The 18,965-nt window shown below is 41.1% G+C and overlaps 1 protein-coding gene across 1 annotated transcript in view; it reads right to left on the bottom strand.

Moving 5' to 3' along the window:
• Positions 1–12,172: 12,172 nt before the first annotated feature.
• The window catches only part of LOC122559947 (troponin C, skeletal muscle-like), a 44,848-nt gene continuing 38,055 nt past the window's right edge, over positions 12,173–18,965 (bottom strand). The window contains exons 2-4 of the mRNA XM_087994619.1: positions 15,778–15,892; positions 12,303–12,439; positions 12,173–12,192 (exon numbers count right to left, since the gene is read on the bottom strand). Coding sequence (XP_087850745.1) covers positions 12,173–12,192; positions 12,303–12,439; positions 15,778–15,892 — 272 coding nt within the window. The remainder of the gene's footprint in view (positions 12,193–12,302; positions 12,440–15,777; positions 15,893–18,965) is intronic.

The following is an 18,965-nucleotide window of genomic DNA, read 5'->3' as shown; positions in this document are numbered from 1 at the left end:
CATTGTGCAGCATTACTATAAATCTGGTCTCATCCTCAGCTCTGGGAGGAGAAATCAAATTCTCTGTGCAGACTGTCAGTTCTGTGTCAAACAATTTGTCAATTTCACTCCGAGCTGTGTTTTGTGATCTCTAACCTAACCAAATTTCTCCAACAGAAGTTAATCAGGATTCTGTAAACAAGCAGTTCCAAATATATGACCTTTCTAATGAGGGGCATTTTTGTAAAGCCTACTTTAGCCACAGTCTCAAGCTTGTTTTGGGGTAAAAAAAAGAAGTAAAATCTGATCCTACAATATTTTGAACTGTTTAGGTAATTGCAGAATTACAAAGGCAAGCAAGAAATTAGTGTGAAAAGGTTAGTTGTGTTCCTTGAGCAAATGTTTCGATGCAGGAACGAGACCACATGCATTATCAGGGAAGATAAAGTAATGGTGGAAACATGGTCTCCAAAATACATTGGCACAGGAGGAAGGCAGAGGCAGGTTGTTAAAAGAGAGGTCACAGCTTCAGGAGTTAAACAACTGAAAATTAAGTGCAGATGTAGATAATTTGAACAAATTTTCACATCCAAATTTCAAAGGAACCACATTTTAAAATACAGAATGAAGATGTATTTCTCCCCAAGTTGTTTGTGGAATCTAACCAAGTGTCATTTAATGGCTTGATCGAGTTGTAAAGTGATAGAATTTCATCTCCATCAGTGGAGTTCCAACAGATGCATTCATTAAGAAAGGAATACTGGAAAGTATGCAGTGTGGAAATAGTAAAGCTTCATGTGAAATGAAAATTTAGTTTAAAATCCACTTACAGCATGAAACATAGAATCCCTACAGTGTGGAAACAGGCCCTTCAGCCCAACAAGTTCACACTTGCCCACCAAAGGGTAATCAACTGTGGGATATAGGTGAATTAATGTTATTTCTGCAATTATAAGTTCTGATACAGAGTAAATGAATTCATATTTGTTTGGGATTGTTTCGGCCGAGAGCTGAATTAGCAAAAATGAGGAAGTATATAATCCGTTAAAAAAAATGGTATGTTAGCATGAGACGTGATTACAAAACAATGGTAGAAATACAGGCACTAGATAAAATGCTGTGAAGAGAGGCCTGTATAAACATCTGTTTTCCCACTTGTATGGGGACACAGGAACAAACCCTAATTAAAAAGGTCATAAAAGTCAGAGTGGCCTCCAGAGAGGAATAAATGCTGATTAAGAAAGGATATGCCTAGCGGTGACCTGCAGTAGGATGACGTCAAACAACCTTATGGGGGCCAGAGATCGGCATTTGTCACGGACAAGGCCGGATAAACAGAAGTTGTGGGATCATTGTTAAGGAAATGAGTGACGTAAGCGGAGGACGGGGCAAACAATGAAATAAGAAAAAGTATGGGGATTCAAATTGTATACATTTCGAGAGTTTGTTGGATTTGATGTGTATTTGTCATTGCCTTACCTGGCATTAGACATTGCATCCACTTGCAAGTGTACAAACAAATGACACTACTGTTTCAGATTTTTGTCTCGGACTGAAATTATTGAAGTGAGTGAGCTTTGGTTCTTACAATTGGGGGCTCGTCCGGGATTTTCTTCAATCACCGGGGGAGTGGCTGGCCTTGGACACTGGGAAGACGCGGTCTCGTGTCCCGGTTTGGTCTGCTCCCTTGGGTGATTGGTGTGAATCCTACAAGAGAGACATCTGAATCAGACAGTGAGAGGAGGTTGATAGACAATACGGCAAAAAGGGGCCAGGCAACTCTGTGCACAGACCAAGGTAAGAAAATTGACTTTTAAGTATTGCCTTGGTGGCCAGGATTGAGTTTTAGTAGTTAATAAGGGACTAACGAAGGAACTCAATATGGATTGTGCTGTGGGTGAGGAAAAAGCCTCCAGGACAACAAAGTAAGAAAAAGGCAATGGAAATGGAGACGGGGTCCCTTACAACATACCTCCAGAAAGTCCTTTGGGCAGGATGTTGTGGAATTGGCAAAATAATGCTTGTACAAGGGAGAAAGATGATTAAATATTGTTGCTTTGTATGGACTAAGGAATCCATTCTTCGTCCCGCTGTCTTCTGGCCAAAGTACAGATCGGACAAAGACTGGGTTTGTAAATATCTGAATTTATATGTCAATGTGAGAGAGAGAGAGAATGAAAAGAGCTGTATAGCTGGTAGGAAGTTTAACCCTTTGTGATTTGGTTTGAGTGAACATTTGTTTGTTGGTGATTGAATGTTTGTGTTTTATTCCCTGGAGCTTGAGTTCCAGGACTGTTTTGGATCTGATTTTTATTATGGAAGCTTAACATGATTTCTTTTAAGGTTAAGGATTCTATCGAGATTATGAAGAAAAAAAAAGAATGATAACTCCTGTTCTTTTTACAGATCATGACTGCCTTACTATCAGTTTCTAACTAATCTCTTTTATCTTTACATAAATGCGATTTATGGAGGACAGTTGAAATTTCAGTTCAACATTAGATTGTAGTAAAAACAAAATTCTATGGTTAATATCTGTGACCTTGGATTCAGCCATTGTTCATGCATTAGAAGTTTTTTTTTAAACTTGAATAGACAAATTCTTTTAAGGCAGCTCTGATTATTTTACGACTTATAGTATTGTAATTGAGCAATGATTGGTCAGGACTATTTAAAAAAACTAATTTTGGATTTAAATTAAAGGACTAAAACTGGGTAATTACAGTGAATTTTAAAATTGGGAACTGTATGCATTTTGCATTTTAAATATTAAATACTGAAGAAATGAACGTAAATATATAAATATATTTATAAGTTAGGAACAGGCTTTAAAGGTTAGTCAAGCATGAATTGATGAATTGGTGTTTGAAGTTATGGGGAGCTAGAAATATTGCAATATTTCTTTAAAGAAAAAGGGGAAGAACGTAACGACTTATCCCCTTCGGGAGGTACCCATAGGAGACAAAGAGATTGGGTTTGTAAGTGCCCCCCTCACCAGTGGGGAGGTCAGAACATTTAAAAAGGAAATGAAGGTCCTGGTTGAGGATCCGGTGGGGTTGTCTGAACAAATTGATCAATTTCTGGAGCCCAGTCTGTATACCTGGGCTGAGTTAATGTTTATTTTGAATATACTATTTACTGGGGAAGAAAGGGGACTTATACGAGGAGCTGCCATTAAAATATGGGACAGGGAACACCCGATTGGAGATGGGGTTGCTGGACAGGGAGAGGTGAAGTTTCCCCTCAGAGATCCCCAGTGGGAAAATCAAAACCTGGAGCATAGAGAAGAAATGAGGGAATTGAAAGACCTGATTCTAAAAGGAATAAGAGAGGCAGTTCCGAAGTCACAGAATTTGACTAAAGCCTTTGAAGTTAGACAGGAGAAAGATGAGACTCCCTCAGCTTTCTTGCTAAGATTAAGGGACTCAATGCGGAAATATTCTGGAATGAACCCTGAGGACCCAGTGGCACAGGGTCTTTTGAAAGTACATTTTGTGACAAAAGCAAGGCCAAACATACAGAGAAAGATACAGAAGATAGAAGGCTGGAGCGAAAAACCATTAGATGAATTGTTGAGAGAGGCACAGAAAGTGTTTGTAAGGAGGGAGGATGAGAGACAAAAACAGAAGGTGAAAATGATGGTAGCTACGGTTGATGAGGTAGTTAAGAAAAGAATGGAACCAATAGTGAGCAACCGGAGTGGCGGGTGGCAGCATGTAGGACAGAGAGAAAAGGGGAGAGGGAGAGGACAAGGGGGTACATTTGATAGAGGGTTTGGGCAACAGGGGCAGAGATGGAAGTCTCCACAGGTGGGATGCTATTATTGCAGAAAGATAGGGCATTTTAAGCCGGAGTGTCCTGATCTACAAAGGGAAGAAAGGGCAATTCCGCTTATGAATTTTGATGAAGAATAGGGGTGTCAGGGGTTCCTGCACTCGGGGGCCCACCAGGAACCCTTGATAAACTTGAAGGTGGGACCCTGTAGGGAAGAGGTAGTCTTCCTAGTAGATACGGGGGTGACACAGTCACCGCTGAATTTTAAACCAAAGAAAGCAGAAATGTCAACACGATCAATTACTGTTTCGGGGGTAAAAGGGGAAGGATTTACTGTTCTGGTATTTGAACCTATGATGATAGAAGGTCCTAAGGATAGGGTCACAGGGGAACTGCTGTATATCCCTGATATAGGAAGTAACTTACTAGGGAGAGACTTAATTATCCTCTTAGGACTGGAGATTGGAATTCAGGAAAAAGAATTAGTTGTACAACTGGCGATGTTGACAGAGGATGCAGAGAGAGAGATAGACCCTATTGTATGGACTAGAGAAGGGAATCGTGGAAAACTACAGATCCCTCCCCTTTTAATAAATTTAAAATGGAAAGGGGACGTTGTCTGTGAACGACAATATCCCATTTCCATAGAAGGTAAACGAGGACTGCAGCCAGTAATTGCAGGACTGATTAGAGATGGACTGTTGGAGCCATGTATGTCTCCATATAATACCCCAATTCTACCAGTGTGGAAATCTGATGGAACTTATCGATTAGTGCCAGATTTAAGAACATTAAATCGAATAGTACAGATCAGGCATCCAGTGGTACCAAACCCCTATTTGTTGTCAAGTAAGATCCCTCATGATTACAGATGGTTTAGTGTGATAGATTTAAAGGATGCCTTTTGGGCTTGTCCCTTGGCGGAAGAATGATTTGGGACTATCCCCCTATGAAATCTTATTTGGATTACCTTATCTGGGAACGAATGGAGAATTGCCAATTCCTGAAACTAAAGGTTTGTTTTTAAAGAAGTATATACTGGGCTTGTCCTCCTCTTTATCTTTCCTTAGAAAACAGGGTCTATTGGCACAGACTCCGCCCCTTGAATTCACTGTTCACCCCATCCGGCCAGGAGATTGGGTCTTAGTAAAATCATGGACAGAGACTAAATTGCAGCCGGACTGGGAAGGGCCGTACCAGGCTCTTTTGACTACCGAAACGGCAATAAGGACGGCGGAGAAAGGCTGGACTCATTACACTCGGATCAAAGGGCCAGTGGACCCTCCAGTTGAGGAAGAAGTCTGGACAGCCGAATCAATGTAAGACCCGCTAAAACTCAGACTAAAGAGACTTTGAGTAACTGACTATACAGTGGCGACGCGAGTGCGGGATTATTTCTGTAAGATTGTATATTAAGTCTTTTTGTGCTTCAGCATGATGATTAGAATACTGGGAATGTTTAGAGTTATGATGCTCGCCCTCTTAGTATTGGGATTTTGTAAAATATCATTTTCATATGTATTATTAATGGTTCCTGAGTCTGATAATCCACAAGTAATAGACACTGATGCATGCAGCTTAGTAAATTGTGGGGATGTAGATAATCAAAGACAGTACCGCAGCTCAGAGATACATCTTAAGTCATATGGTACCTGGTATAATGGTCTCGTCACAGTACACCGGGCCCCCTTCCGACCAGCTCGCGATTGTCCCGATAAAAAGTGTAACCCAATATACTTGGCACAGTGGTTAGCACTGCTGCCTCACAGCGCCAGAGACCTGGGTTCAATTCCCGCCTCAGGCGACTGACTGTGTGGAGTTTGCACGTTCTCCCCGTGTCTGCGTGGGTTTCCTCCGGGTGCTCCGGTTTCCTCCCACAGTCCAAAGATATGCAGGTCAGGTGAATTGGCCATGCTAAATTGCCCATAGTGTTAGGTAAGGGGTAAATGTAAGGGTATGGGCGGGTTACGCTTCGGCGGGTCGGTGTGGACTTGTTGGGCCGAAGGGCCTGTTTCCACACTGTAATGTAATGTAATCTAATCTAATTTTATACCTAACAATAAGGAAAACCACGTGGCACAAAGCAATTTGGGGTGGGGGGAACCTATGAGATACAATTAAATGAAAGCAAATGGGAAGGATTTCGTGGGCTGTTGTTTTCGAATTAGTGTAGGACAGGGAAAACGGGTAGAATTACTGGGTAATGAGATACAACCCTTCACCCCTCCCGATGATCCTAAAGTAGTAAAAATTATAGAGGTAAAGGACTTGAAACAGACTATCGAAATAGAAACTGGGTACGGGGATGCAAATGCCTGGGTTGAATGGGTAAAGTATACTGTAAAAAGTCTGAACAAAAGCAATTGCTATGGATGTGCCTCCGGTAGGCCAGTGGCCCAGGTGGTTCCCTTTCCGCTCGGGTGGAAGCGAGACAGGAAGGGCATGAAATGTATGATAGCCCTGTACCAGGATGAGACTGCATGGAATGATAGGAATTGTACCTCCCTATCTCTGATGTTCCCTCCCTTGGAGAAGAAAGATGCAAAAGTTCCCCCCACATTTTCCGCCGCAGTTGGAAATCACATATCGTGTGTGCGCAGGCGAGGTACAAGTCGGTCGAGAGATTTGGGGGAGCTGAAATTATGTACAGAGATTAAGAATGTTACCGAAACGGAGAAGGGAGGGAACTACTCAGCATTAAAGGTTTCCCGAGCGGATCTGTGGTGGTACTGTGGAAGCAAAATATTGAGACCCACCCTACCTCCGGATTGGAGGGGGATATGTGCAACTGTACAATTGGCAATTCCATTTACCTTGGCATTTGAGAAGGAAAAGATCGTAGGGAAAAAGGGAAGGGGTAAGAGATTACTGTTAGATACTTCTTTTGATGACAGGATTTATCTCGACTCGGTAGGAGTCCCTAGGGGAGTGCCTGATGAATTCAAGGCTCGTAACCAGATTGCAGCAGGCTTTGAGTCAGCTCTCTTTTGGTGGGTAACAATTAATAAAAATGTAGATTGGATAAATTACATTTTCTATAACCAACAGCGATTTATAAATTATACAAGAGATGCGGTTAAAGGAATATCAGAACAGCTTGATGTGACAAGTAGGATGGCATGGGAAAACAGAATAGCCCTTGATATGATTTTAGCAGAAAAAGGGTGTGTGTGTGTGATGTCAGGAGGAAGCTGTTGTACCTTTATTCCTAATAATACTGCGCCTGATGGTTCAATTACTCGGGCCGTACGGGGATTGACTACTTTAGCAGAGGAACTGGCTGAGAATTCAGGAGTAGACACATCTCTCACGGGATGGCTTGAATCCTGGTTTGGAAAATAGAAGGGGGTGGTGGTTTCTATCCTTACTTCCCTGATAGTAGTAGTCGGGGTATTGGTGGCCATTGGCTGTTGTGTGATACCCTGTATACGAGGGCTCACCCAAAGACTGATTGAAACAGCCTTGATGAAACAGATGCCCCTAAGAGGGAATCAGACAGAGGAACTTTATCGGCTAAATAATGAGGAGATGAGTGAAACCAAGATGGATGAAATCTCTGAAATGATGCTTGCGAATTTTGGGAACGATGTTTAAAGAAAAAAAAGGAGACAAAAATGCAGAAGATAACAAATGGTAATCAAAAGAAAAAGGGGAAATTGTGGGATATCGGTGAATTAATGTTATTTCTGCAATTATAAGTTCTGATACAGAGTAAATGAATTCACATTAGTTTGGGATTGTTTCGGCCGAGAGCTGAATTAGCAAAAATGAGGAAGTATATAATCCGTTAAAAAAAATGGTATGTTAGCATGAGACGTGATTACAAAACAATGGTAGAAATACAGGCACTTGATAAAATGCTGTGAAGAGAGTCCTGAATAAACATTTGATTTCCCACTTGTATGGGGACACAGGAACAAACCCTAATTAAAGAGGTCATAAAGGTCAGAGTGGCGTCCAGAGAGGAATAAATGCTGATAAAGAAAGGATATGCCTAGCAGTGACCTGCAGTAGGATGACGTCAAACAACCTTATGGGGGCCAGAGATAGGCATTTGTCACGGACAAGGCCGGATAAACAGAAGTTGTGGGATCATTGTTAAGGAAATGAGTGACGTAAGCGGAGGACGGGGCAAACAATGAAATAAGAAAAAATATGGGGATTCAAATTGTATAAATTTCGAGAGTTTGTTGGATTTTATGTGTACTTGTCATTGCCTTACCTGGCATTAGACATTGCACCCACTAGCAAGTGTACAAATAAACGAGATGGAAATGTGTTGCTGGAATAGCGCAGCAGGTCAGGCAGCATCTAGGGAACAGGAGAATCGACGTTTCGGGCATTAGCCCTTCTTCTGTTCCCTAGATGCTGCCTGACCTGCTGCGCTTTTCCAGCAACACATTTCCATCTCTGATCTCCAGCATCTGCAGACCTCACTTTCTCCTACAAATAAACGACACTACTGTTTCAGATTTTTGTCTCGGACTGAAATTATTGAAGTGAGTGAGCTTTGGTTCTCACATCAACCCAGACCCATTCCCCTATATTTACTCCTAACCTAAACATCCCTGAACACCATGGGCAATTTAGCATGGCTAATTCATCTAACCTGCACATCTTTGTGATTGTGGGAGGAAACCAGATCACTCAGAGGAAACACACAGATGGGTGCAAATTCCACACAGACAGTCACCCAAGGCTAGAATCGAACCCAGGTCCCTGGCACCATGAGGCAACAGTACTAACCATTAAACTACTGAGCCATTGCATGCGAGTAGCTGGAATTATAAACTGCAGTTGCAAGTCAGAGGGACTGTTGTTTGGTCTCTCAGGCTGAAGTGAGAGCAAGGTTGTTCTCCATTTGTCCAGTTGTGTCACTGTTACTTTATATTCGAGTTTATTTGAAAGACTCTATAAGAATTGGTGGAATTTAATATGTTTCCTAAAGTGCCATACTAAAGGTAGCACAGAATTTGGAAGAGTCATAGATACGTTTGGCACGAAAACAAAGTCTTCTGTCCAACTTAGACATGACTACGGAGGTCCTAAACTAATCTAGTCCCATTTGCCAACACTTGGCCCACATCCCTCTAATCTCTTCCTATTCATATACCCATCTAGATGTCTTTTAAATGTTGTAATTGTACCAGCCGCCATTACTTCCATAGTCCTTTGAGCAATTCTTTAGGGTGTTGATAAATAATGCAGTGCAGATGGCAAATGTCTAGGAAGGCATAAAACTGTCAGAGAATTGTAAGATCCCAAAGACAGATGATAGCGGTATCTTGTAAACATCATGAAATTATGGAAGGACCTAGAAATGTCCAGTTGTCCATCATTGTTTGTGTATTTATTGGATACAGTGTGTAGATTAGGGGGATTTGGCTAACAATGGCATCAATGTTGATCGGGTTATTGGGTAACTTGAACGGTATATGAATGTTGTATTTCGCTGGCGAACTCAATGTCAGTGACCCCTGATCTGAACTGGCTTTTAAAAGAACAACTGCATCCCATGTGAAGGTCAGATTCAGGTTGGTCTCTGGCCACTCCCACTTTTGTGGTAATAGAGCTCTGAATAACGATCGCTTGTGCTAAGGAATGCGAGACATAAGACGACTCTTTCATTTTTCTCCCTCCAACTCAAGTAAAGCTCTTCAATGGCTAGATGTCAACTCTTCTTAATCAACTAGACAAGCCTCATTATTACACATGTCGGTGATAGTTGTTACTTGAAACCTGGCCTTCTGGGTCAGAACTTAGGCCACCACCACTGCTCCAAAAGGGCCCTGCTCTTGATATTGTCAATCAACCTGTTCGTAAATGTTGTGATACGACTGTGAGCCAGTGGAATTGTTTCTGGGTCTCCTGGCTCAGAGATAGGGGCTCTACCATTGTGACATAACATCTCTTCGTTTTTATGAACCTGCATCAAATCATCCATTATTCTGGCACATCTTTTCTTAAGTAAAACAGCATCACCCATGCCATTAGTTAAAATAACAAGTTATAAGAGTTATTAATATTCTCACAGTTAAAAATGCCTGGACAGAGTTTTTGGTAATATAATTTTACTTTAAATTGTTTTCATTGTTGATTTGCCAAGGTTTAATTGAACAGAACAGTAGATTTGAGGGGCTGTCTGGTCTATTCTTTCACCAAGCTTTAATGTTTTTGCACTCGTTAATTAACAACACCTTGAGGAGAAAAGTTTACATTTCTGCTGATCTGCAATTAAATTTGACTTTAGAAACATCATATAATTATGGTGATATATGTGTAGTTATCATTCCCGTTTCATGATTCATCAGTGTATTTTATGCTTTAAAGTGTATGAGACATTTGCCATCTTGTCTTTGTCTATCACATTAAGGATGGCATGGTGTCTCAGTGCAGGGAGCTGGGTTCGATTCCTCCCCCAGCTGACGGCCTGTATGGAGTGTGCACATTTTCCTCCTGTCAGTGTGGGTTTCCTCTGGATGCTCTGGGTGCACTTGTTGCCTCTTACAATTCAAAGACGCACAGTTAGGTGGACCGGCAATGCTAAATTGCCCATAGTGTGCAGGAATGTTGTATGTTTGGCAGATTAGATGTGAAAAATGCAAGGTTACAGGGTCGGGGGAGTGGAATGATCTTCAAAGGTTTGTTGTGGACTCAATGGGATGAATAGCCTGCGTGCACATCATAGGGATTCTATGGTTACACATAATTGCACAATTTTTCATAACAATCATTTGTGCAAGCTTTCACAAATAGCAGCTTGTTGTGTGATAGATCAAGCTACAATTCAGTTGGAAGCACGCTTGTCCAGTGAATATCAGGTTATGGCTTCAGTCTGACATTAAGACCTGCTGACAAAAGGCCAGTGTAATATGGATGGAATGTTGCACTCTCATACACTTTGTCTTTTGGGTGACAGCTGTGGATTCTGGGATATTATCGCAAGAACAGATTATCTCGTTATACGGAATTTGCGGCATAGAGGTTGGTGATTGTGTTTCCTGAAAATACTTTGCTGGCTGTTACAACCATTGAGACATCTTGCGGTCATGAAAGTTTATTACATCCAACGCATCATCCTTAAACAGTTCCGACAACTCCAATTATACCCCACCACCAAGAACATCTACCCCTCCCCACCCTCTCTGCCTTCCGCAAGGATCATTCCCTTCGACAGTCTTTGGTTTGTGCCACCCTATGCATAGATACCCCCAAACTTGCGGTAACTTTTCCTGCAAAACCTGCCGGTACACCACCCCACCTCACGTCCATCCAGGGCCCCATACAGTCCTTCCAGCTGAGACAGAGGTTCACCTGCCTCTCCTCCAACATACTTTACTGCATCAGGTGCTCCTGATGTGGTCTTCTCGACATCGGGGAGACCAAGCATAAACTTAGGGAACGATTCACTAAGCATTGTAGCCGGGCCCGTAGGGGCCATCCAGAACTCCCAGTCACTCCCCATTTTAACTCCCTTCCCATTCCCTTTCTGACATGATCATCCTTGACTTCCTCTATTGCTTTAATGAAGCACACTGCCTTGGCAGCCTACAGCCCGGAGGAGTCAACACTTGAGTTCTCCAATTTCAAATAACCTCCTTCCCAGCTCTTCCCCCTCCCTTCCACTCCTCCCTGTCACCAACCAGATTCATTCCTCCCATTGACCAACCAGGCCACACCCTTTACCTCTCTTCATCTGTCTCCACTTCACCATGCTGTCCCCTCCACCTCCTTTATCTGCAGCTCCCCCTACAGTCTCCCCCCGGTGCTGCAGAAGGGTTACACCCGAAACGTCAACTTCTCCACCTCCTGATGCTGCCTGGCTTGCTGTGTTCTTCCAGCCTTTCCCCTGTTCAGAAAGATGTACCATATAAATGTAAACAGTTCTGGTACCAAGATCAAAACCTCTTTTGAAGGATGTAATTGAACGTTGTCACCTGCAGAAAATCGAGCATTAAAATCCAGAGAATAAAAATCCAGAGAATACATATCACTCACTAAATGAAATGCAACAACAATTTGCTGGAAAAGATGACATTACCTTTATTCAGAAAGGGTTTGAATGAGTTGTGTAGTATTCTACGCTGCTAGCAAAATCATTAAGAGTTTCATGCATAGGGGGTTCGTTCTACCTACTCAGAGAGAACCGTAGCAGCTATGATTCTTTATGCTTCAAGTGCAGCTCAAGTCCAGTCCAACAGATTTGCTTTCTTTGCAACCATCTTGCGTACTACAGATGTCTGATCAATTGGCTGTAGAAGAGGGTGGCAACAACATACAATTCATTAAACCATTGAATCATTTATGCTTGGTGATCTGGGAAGCAGGACTGAGCATTCGGATAATAGGACAACAGATTCTGTATGAGAGCTGTGCGAGATAATTCTTTAGTAATGAAGTGCTGAGGAATGTTGATGGTTTACTCTATCTCCATCCATTCTGTAAAGTGAAGAAGATATTTGATTGAAAACATACATGTTTTAACTACTCCATCGTAAACCTATGTAGCATCACCAATGAATTGAATTCATTATATTATTTCTACATACCATCCAAGTCAAGTTTGCCATAATTGTTCTTGTCCCACTCTCTCATGAATTCATCAACTTCCTCATCTCCAAAATGCTCCCCACCATAATGGATCATATACATTAGCTCATCATAATCGATGAACCTATCTGCATTCCTGGAGTCAACAAGAAAAGTCACCAATCCAGTAATGTTATCTGGCTCACCAAAATAGATGTTTCCACACAAGAAAAGGTCAGATCCATCTAATTTCACTTTCATCCAGCCATTCCTCTTACATTATATATCTAATCATAGTAATCCATTTTAATCACGGCTGTACAACAGATCTAAATATAATGTATGAACATCCCAGGAAAGAGCTTCAGACACTCTAGGTTCAAATTTCCATCCAAGAATGCTATACTTGCAAGAATGTCTGAAATTATTTATGACCTGGATTGAATAGTGTGTCCTCTACTCTGAAAGCAACTAAAAATAATCTGTCATTGTAAGCCCTTGTTCCTTTCAATTTTATCTAGTTTCCCTTTAATTGCTATTGTAATCTTTATTTTCTCTGTTATTCCAAAATTTTGGTCATGAAAGCATTTCTGAATAACTTATACTTATAGTCTCTCGTTATGTTCTCCATAACCTTTTTACATGGATACGAGTATTACTGACAGGGACAGCATTGTTGCCAAAGCCTAATTGATCTTGAATGGAGTTGCTTGTTCAGCCATTAGGTTTAGTTTGATTTGATTTGATTGGAATTGACTTATTATTTTCACATGTCCCTAAGTACAGTGAAAAGTTTTGTCTTGCGATCAATAGAGGCAGATCATAGCAAACGAGAATGTTACAGATTGTAGGGTGCTTAGACAGACCAAGGTATTCAAGGTGACGACTGCACAGGAGGTGCACAAAAGCAAAGTCAACATTAGATTTTGAGTTAGAGAGGTCCATTCAGTAGTCTAATAACACCAGGGAAGATGCTGTTCTTGAACCTGTTGGTGCGTATGCAAAGCTTCTGCATCGTCTGCCTGATGGAAGAGGCATTAGGAGAGTATTACCAGGGTGGAAATAGTCTTTGATGATGTTGGCAGCCTTTCTGTGGCAATGAGATGTGTAAATTAAGTCCATTGAATTGAGATTGGCTTCCGTGATGATCTGGACTGTGCATGCAACCTTCTGTAGTTTCCTACAGTCCTAGATAGAGCAGCTGTGTACCAAACCATCATACACCCACATACAATGTTTTCTATAATGCATTTGAAAACATTAGTGAGGGTCCTTATCAACATGCTGAATTTCCTTAGCCTCTTGAGGAAGAAGGTATTGTTGTGCCTTCTTGATCATCACATCTAGTGGGAGGCCCAGGATAGTATCATCACTCCAAGGAACGTCATGCTTCCAACCCTCTCCACCTCAGCTCCATTAATGTAGATAGGGGCGTGTCCTCCTCCCTTCTTCCTGAAGTCAATGATCAGTTCTTTTCTTTTGCTGACGTTGAGAGAGAGATTGTTAGCATTGCACCACAACAGCAAGCAATCTATATCCTTCCTGTATTCTGATTCATTATTATTTGATATCCAGCCTACAAAGGTGGTATCATCAGCCAACTTGGAGAGGGCATCTATATAAAATTTGGCTGCACAGTCCTAGGTGTACAGCGAGTCTAAGAACACATCCTTGAGGACTGTCAGTGTTGAGGATTATTGTGGAGAAGGTGCTGTTGTCTATCCTCACTGACTGCGGTCTTTGGGTCAGGAAGCAAAAAATCCAGTTGCAAAGGGTGGAGCTGAGACCGAGGTTGAGGAGTTTTGAAATTAATCTGGTAGGGATTATGATGTTGAACGCGGAGCTGGATTCAATGCATAGGAGCCTGATATAGATGCTTTTATTGTCCAGATGTTCCGGGGATAAGCGTAGGGTAGGGAAATTGTGTCCTATGTGGTCTTATTTCATTGGTAGACAGGGGATCGATTCAGGCTGGGAGGCTAGAGTTGATATGGGCCACGACTAACATCTTGAAGCACTTCATGATTATGGAGGTCAGAGCTACTGGATGGTAATCATTAAACCCACATTGCATGCGATTACTTTGGTACTGGGATGATGGTGACCCTCTTGAAGCAGGTGGGGACCTCAGATTGTAGCAAGGAGAGGTTGAAGATGTCAGTGAATACTTCCACCAGCGAACACTGATCTGCACAGGTTATTATTGCACGGCAGGTCTCCGTCTCAGGCAATAACTTTACTTGGTCAAAAAGACTGATCGGAAATCTGTAGCAGTAACAGAGGGAGCTCGTGTGTCTGGGGCTATTGGGGCAGCATAAAAAGCATTCAGCACATCAAGTAGCGAAGTTTTTTGACAGTACGGTTAAGATTTAGGTACAGTTATGTTGGTCTGGGATCACATTTTGTCCAGAGAGGTAAGGAAGGCACATTGTTTCTTTAAAGGACACCAGTGAACAAGGTCAGTTGTCATCACAATCAATTACAGCTGTCACAGTCTCCACTGACATTCGTTTCATGTCCCAGATTTATAAATTGAGTTTTATATTTCACCAGCTGACAGGATGAGATTTGAACCTTTGTTGTTGAAGCATTCGTGTGGCCAATGGCTAACTGATCCAGTGACATTTCCAAACTACGCCATCACCTCTCTCAACTAAAAATATGTCATCTATCTATACTATCACAACTTTTTTTAATTTTACGTACATCTATGGATCATCCCTTCGTCTTCTTTGTTGAAGAGAAAATAGACTCAACCGTTAATCATTTCCTGATGTGTTTACCCAAGAATTTCTGGTATCGGGAGCCTCAATATCCTTTATATAAAATGATGACAGGTATTGCATGTGACATACAACGTGCATGAACCAAGGTTCAATATATGTTTGGTAATTACTGGTTCTGCTAGCAATGTTTCCAACACCTGATGTTTCTATATTTCTACCTCACTTCTGTTCAGAAGAAGTTGTATTCAACTAGGAATTCATACTCTGATTTTCCCTCTCTATTGATTGTGATCTCTGCTGAGATTTTGTATTATTATTTCAGATTACAAGCTTCTGATATATTTTGTTTGTTTAATAAATGTACTCCATTACTAAAATAGTTTAGTGACAGTAATTTACAAGTAAATTCACTACAGTCTCACCAGATCATCGGGCTGCTTTCTCATAGGACAGAGATGACTGTTGGTGAGTTTAACCTGAGGGTCACCATGTCTCAGTTGAGGGTTGAGAGGGAATGTCTTTCATAGTAACCTCAGCTGGAGTAGGAATTAAACCTACACTGTTGGTGTCACTCTGCATTGAAACCAGCTATCCAGGCAACTGAGCTAGCCGGCTCCCTTCCCTATCTTTAGATTCATGTGGTTGTGCTTTTCTGTTTGTTTTGCTGATCTTTGAACAAAGTCTTTCATTTTACAACATGTACATCCATGAAACTATTGTTTTTCTGCATGGCCATAGTGCCACCAAATTAGTCGAACGGCAAACTCACTTATCAAATATACGAAATACTTCTACCAAATGTTCTTTGAAGAATCCTTTCACCTCCTCTTCCATCCTTCTTGTCATTATCATCAAGAGCTCTTCAAAGTCAGTGGTGCCTCTTCCTAAGTTAAGAGCACACTGAAATATAAGATCAATCAACTGTTAACCATGAACATTTGAGAACAAAATCATGTTTGAATGAATTGAAATTGCTAAATATTATTAAGAAAATGCTTTCTTATTCTCCTTATCCATTTCCTCAATGATGGCATTGATCTCTTTTCTGGTGGGGTTCTGAGCAGGATTTTCATAATTTCAACCAACTGTTCACTGCTGATGTCATCACCACCATCAGCATCACACATATCAAACACTGCCTGAAACTCTGTGAAAAGAAGCTGAGGTAATTATTATCATGTATTTATTTGTTTCATTCTGTTTCAGAGAATTATTGGCATTAGCTCAGTCAATATGTGCACATCATCTCACAATCAAATGCAGATTAAGTAAGGACAGTGCTAGTTTGGTGTTCCACAGTTCATCGTATTCAAGCACAGATACAGTCATTCAGACCAACAGGCTCAATCTCAGTATATAAACTCCATATGAGTGTTAGTGAGAACTGTTGCAATCTGAGATTTGACTATCCTATGGGAAACACAAAACATCAATCATGAAGTGAAGTGGCTAAACTATTGTGTTCTAATTAGTGAAGAGTCTAATTAATGTTAATTTAGATTTTATTATCACGAGTGCTCAAGCACATAATTACTGGAGTACAGTAAAAAGTGTATAAAATCAACACACACGGCTCCATCTGAGGTATAAAGGCACCTAGGAATCAAATATTTAGCTACAAAGTTGGAACAGTAAAAGATTTGATAAGTTAGTTGTTGTTGGAGCTGTACTCATCCAAGCCAATGGGATGTATTCCATCATGCCCAACAAATAAAAGGGGGTGTAATGAAGGTTCTGGAACTCTTAACCTGTTGCCAAAATGCAATACCTTATTTTGCAACAAGTCTAAAACCACTACAGCAAAGTAATATCCCAGAATGCATGAGGAAAAAGCTGATCCAACTCCATCATCGGATGATTACCATGGGAAGATTGTTATGATCACTAGCATACATCAAGACTGGTGGTGACTGACAGTCAGAAGTGAGGTGGTTAAATACTGCCAACAATATATACCCTGTGGGCAATACATCCCAGGAAGGTTATACCATTAAAATACTCCATCAACTCAGATCAAGTGGACCTGAGCAACCATTAAGAGAGCCTGTGCCTCCCCTGCTGAGGTGGAAACGTACTGTTTCATTCTAATGGATTATGGTACCTGATGAGTAGAGTGTTGAAGCCATGGGATTGCACTGTAACAACAATCACAAGGATGTAAGCTAATTTTTGATTCCTTGTTGGACATTTCCAACTCAGATGGATTCTGATCTGGGAGACCATTTCACCAGAAAGTAAAATAGATTGGTAAATTAATGGGGAATAAAACAGAATTTCCATATACCTGACAATCCCCAGTGTTCTGGGATGTTGGAAAGAATGAACTAAAACCTAATGAGCTCCCTGGCAAGGCCCATCTCACGAACAGGAAGATCCATTCACAAGATGAACAGGATCTTGTGGGCAGATGTTCGGTTCACAAAACTCATGAGGTTGCAAAACACTGCCAATTGGTTTAATCCCTTAGGAATACAGAATGGCAATGAGACTCCCAGAGGACATACTGATTGGGAGGGACAGAACTAAGCTTTTTCTGGATTGGTAATGGGTAATGGAACTGTATGTAATTGTTATGGACCAGAGCTGTCCCCCCATACTATATTGTGTGTCAGCCTTCACCCATTTTCTTTGTTGAAAAGCAACAGATGTGTGTTCCAGATTTGATTTGATTGGTTGACCACTAAGCTTTAATCAAAACACGCTTAATCTTATCACTCGGGTTTAAATACAACAAAAAGAAGAATTTGCATTACTTTACTCGAGAAAATTACTTAACAATATAACGCAGTATCTAATCACTAATGATAGGTTATTCCAAGATAAACTGCATCCCATAAACATGCCCTTGGCAAAGGCAATTCAGCAACACGGTTATTATTCTCATGGACTGTCTCTATTCAGTTCATGAAAAAGAAACACTGAACAAATAATCTGCCTCTGGTAATTTTTAAGAGGAATCCTCTCTGTCTAAGACTTCAATGTACCTGCAGAGAACTCAAGCTTTTAGTTCTGGCAACCAGTAAAAACTGCCGAATATCTGAAAGCAAAACCAAAACCCTCTGGATCTCTGTGTGAGACAGACCCCTCCCATTCATGATTCATTTTGTTACTTCAAAAAGAAACACTAGTGGAGAAAACCAAACTTGTTTCCAAACTGTCTGTCTGAGGGAGACATTTCAGCACCAATGTGGCAGCATCCTCTGCAAGAGAAATAGGACAGAACACATCTCTTAACAGCACAGTGTTGTCACAGCAAGCAATTCAGGGAGTTGTGTCAGTGGATCAGAGATCAAAAGAAATGTAAAGGCTGAGAACACAAACGCATGCGTGCGGCGGGGCTTCTGTCTTTCTATTGTGAGACTGAATTTCCAGAAACTGATACTGTAAATGATCTTTGGATCGTAGAAGCTGTTTGGGACCTTGTTTAATGCTGGGATTTCATGCTAAGAGTTTAGTTCTTTCTCATTTGAACCTATAATTTGCAGACTGCAAAGATTAATTTGTTTAGATGACAGACTCATTAAAATTATAGATTCAAACAAATTATCCAGTAAAGCACAGCATTAGATCAGCATGGCTTCTCCTGTTTAAGCTAAAATCAATTATCTGAATAATCAATTATCTGAATGTAACAGTGCCCGCCCATCTCGTTGGGATAATTGAGGTTCCTCTGTGAAAAGATGAGCCCCAATAAGTGCAGTGAGAATTTTCATGTTATTCTTAATTTAACAAGCAATTCAACGATTAGGGATATTTGTGCTGGACATCTGTACAGTAGCATCAACATCACCATGTGAGTATGAAAGGGATGGACACCACACATATGCACCATGACAGGATGGATACAGGAATGTAGATGCACAGTGACATCAGTAAAGAGCCATTACAATGTATAATGTGTTAGCATTCCATGTGGGAGTTATTGTTCTTCAATAAAAATCTTCACTTCAGGAAGGG

This window comes from Chiloscyllium plagiosum, unplaced genomic scaffold, assembly GCF_037043375.1.
Source record: "Chiloscyllium plagiosum isolate Xiang-an unplaced genomic scaffold, Cpla_swu_hap1 HiC_scaffold_15, whole genome shotgun sequence".
Lineage (NCBI taxonomy): Eukaryota > Metazoa > Chordata > Chondrichthyes > Orectolobiformes > Hemiscylliidae > Chiloscyllium > Chiloscyllium plagiosum.
Note: the sequence above shows the minus strand (reverse complement) of the source record. Positions and strands in the feature narration are given on the sequence as shown.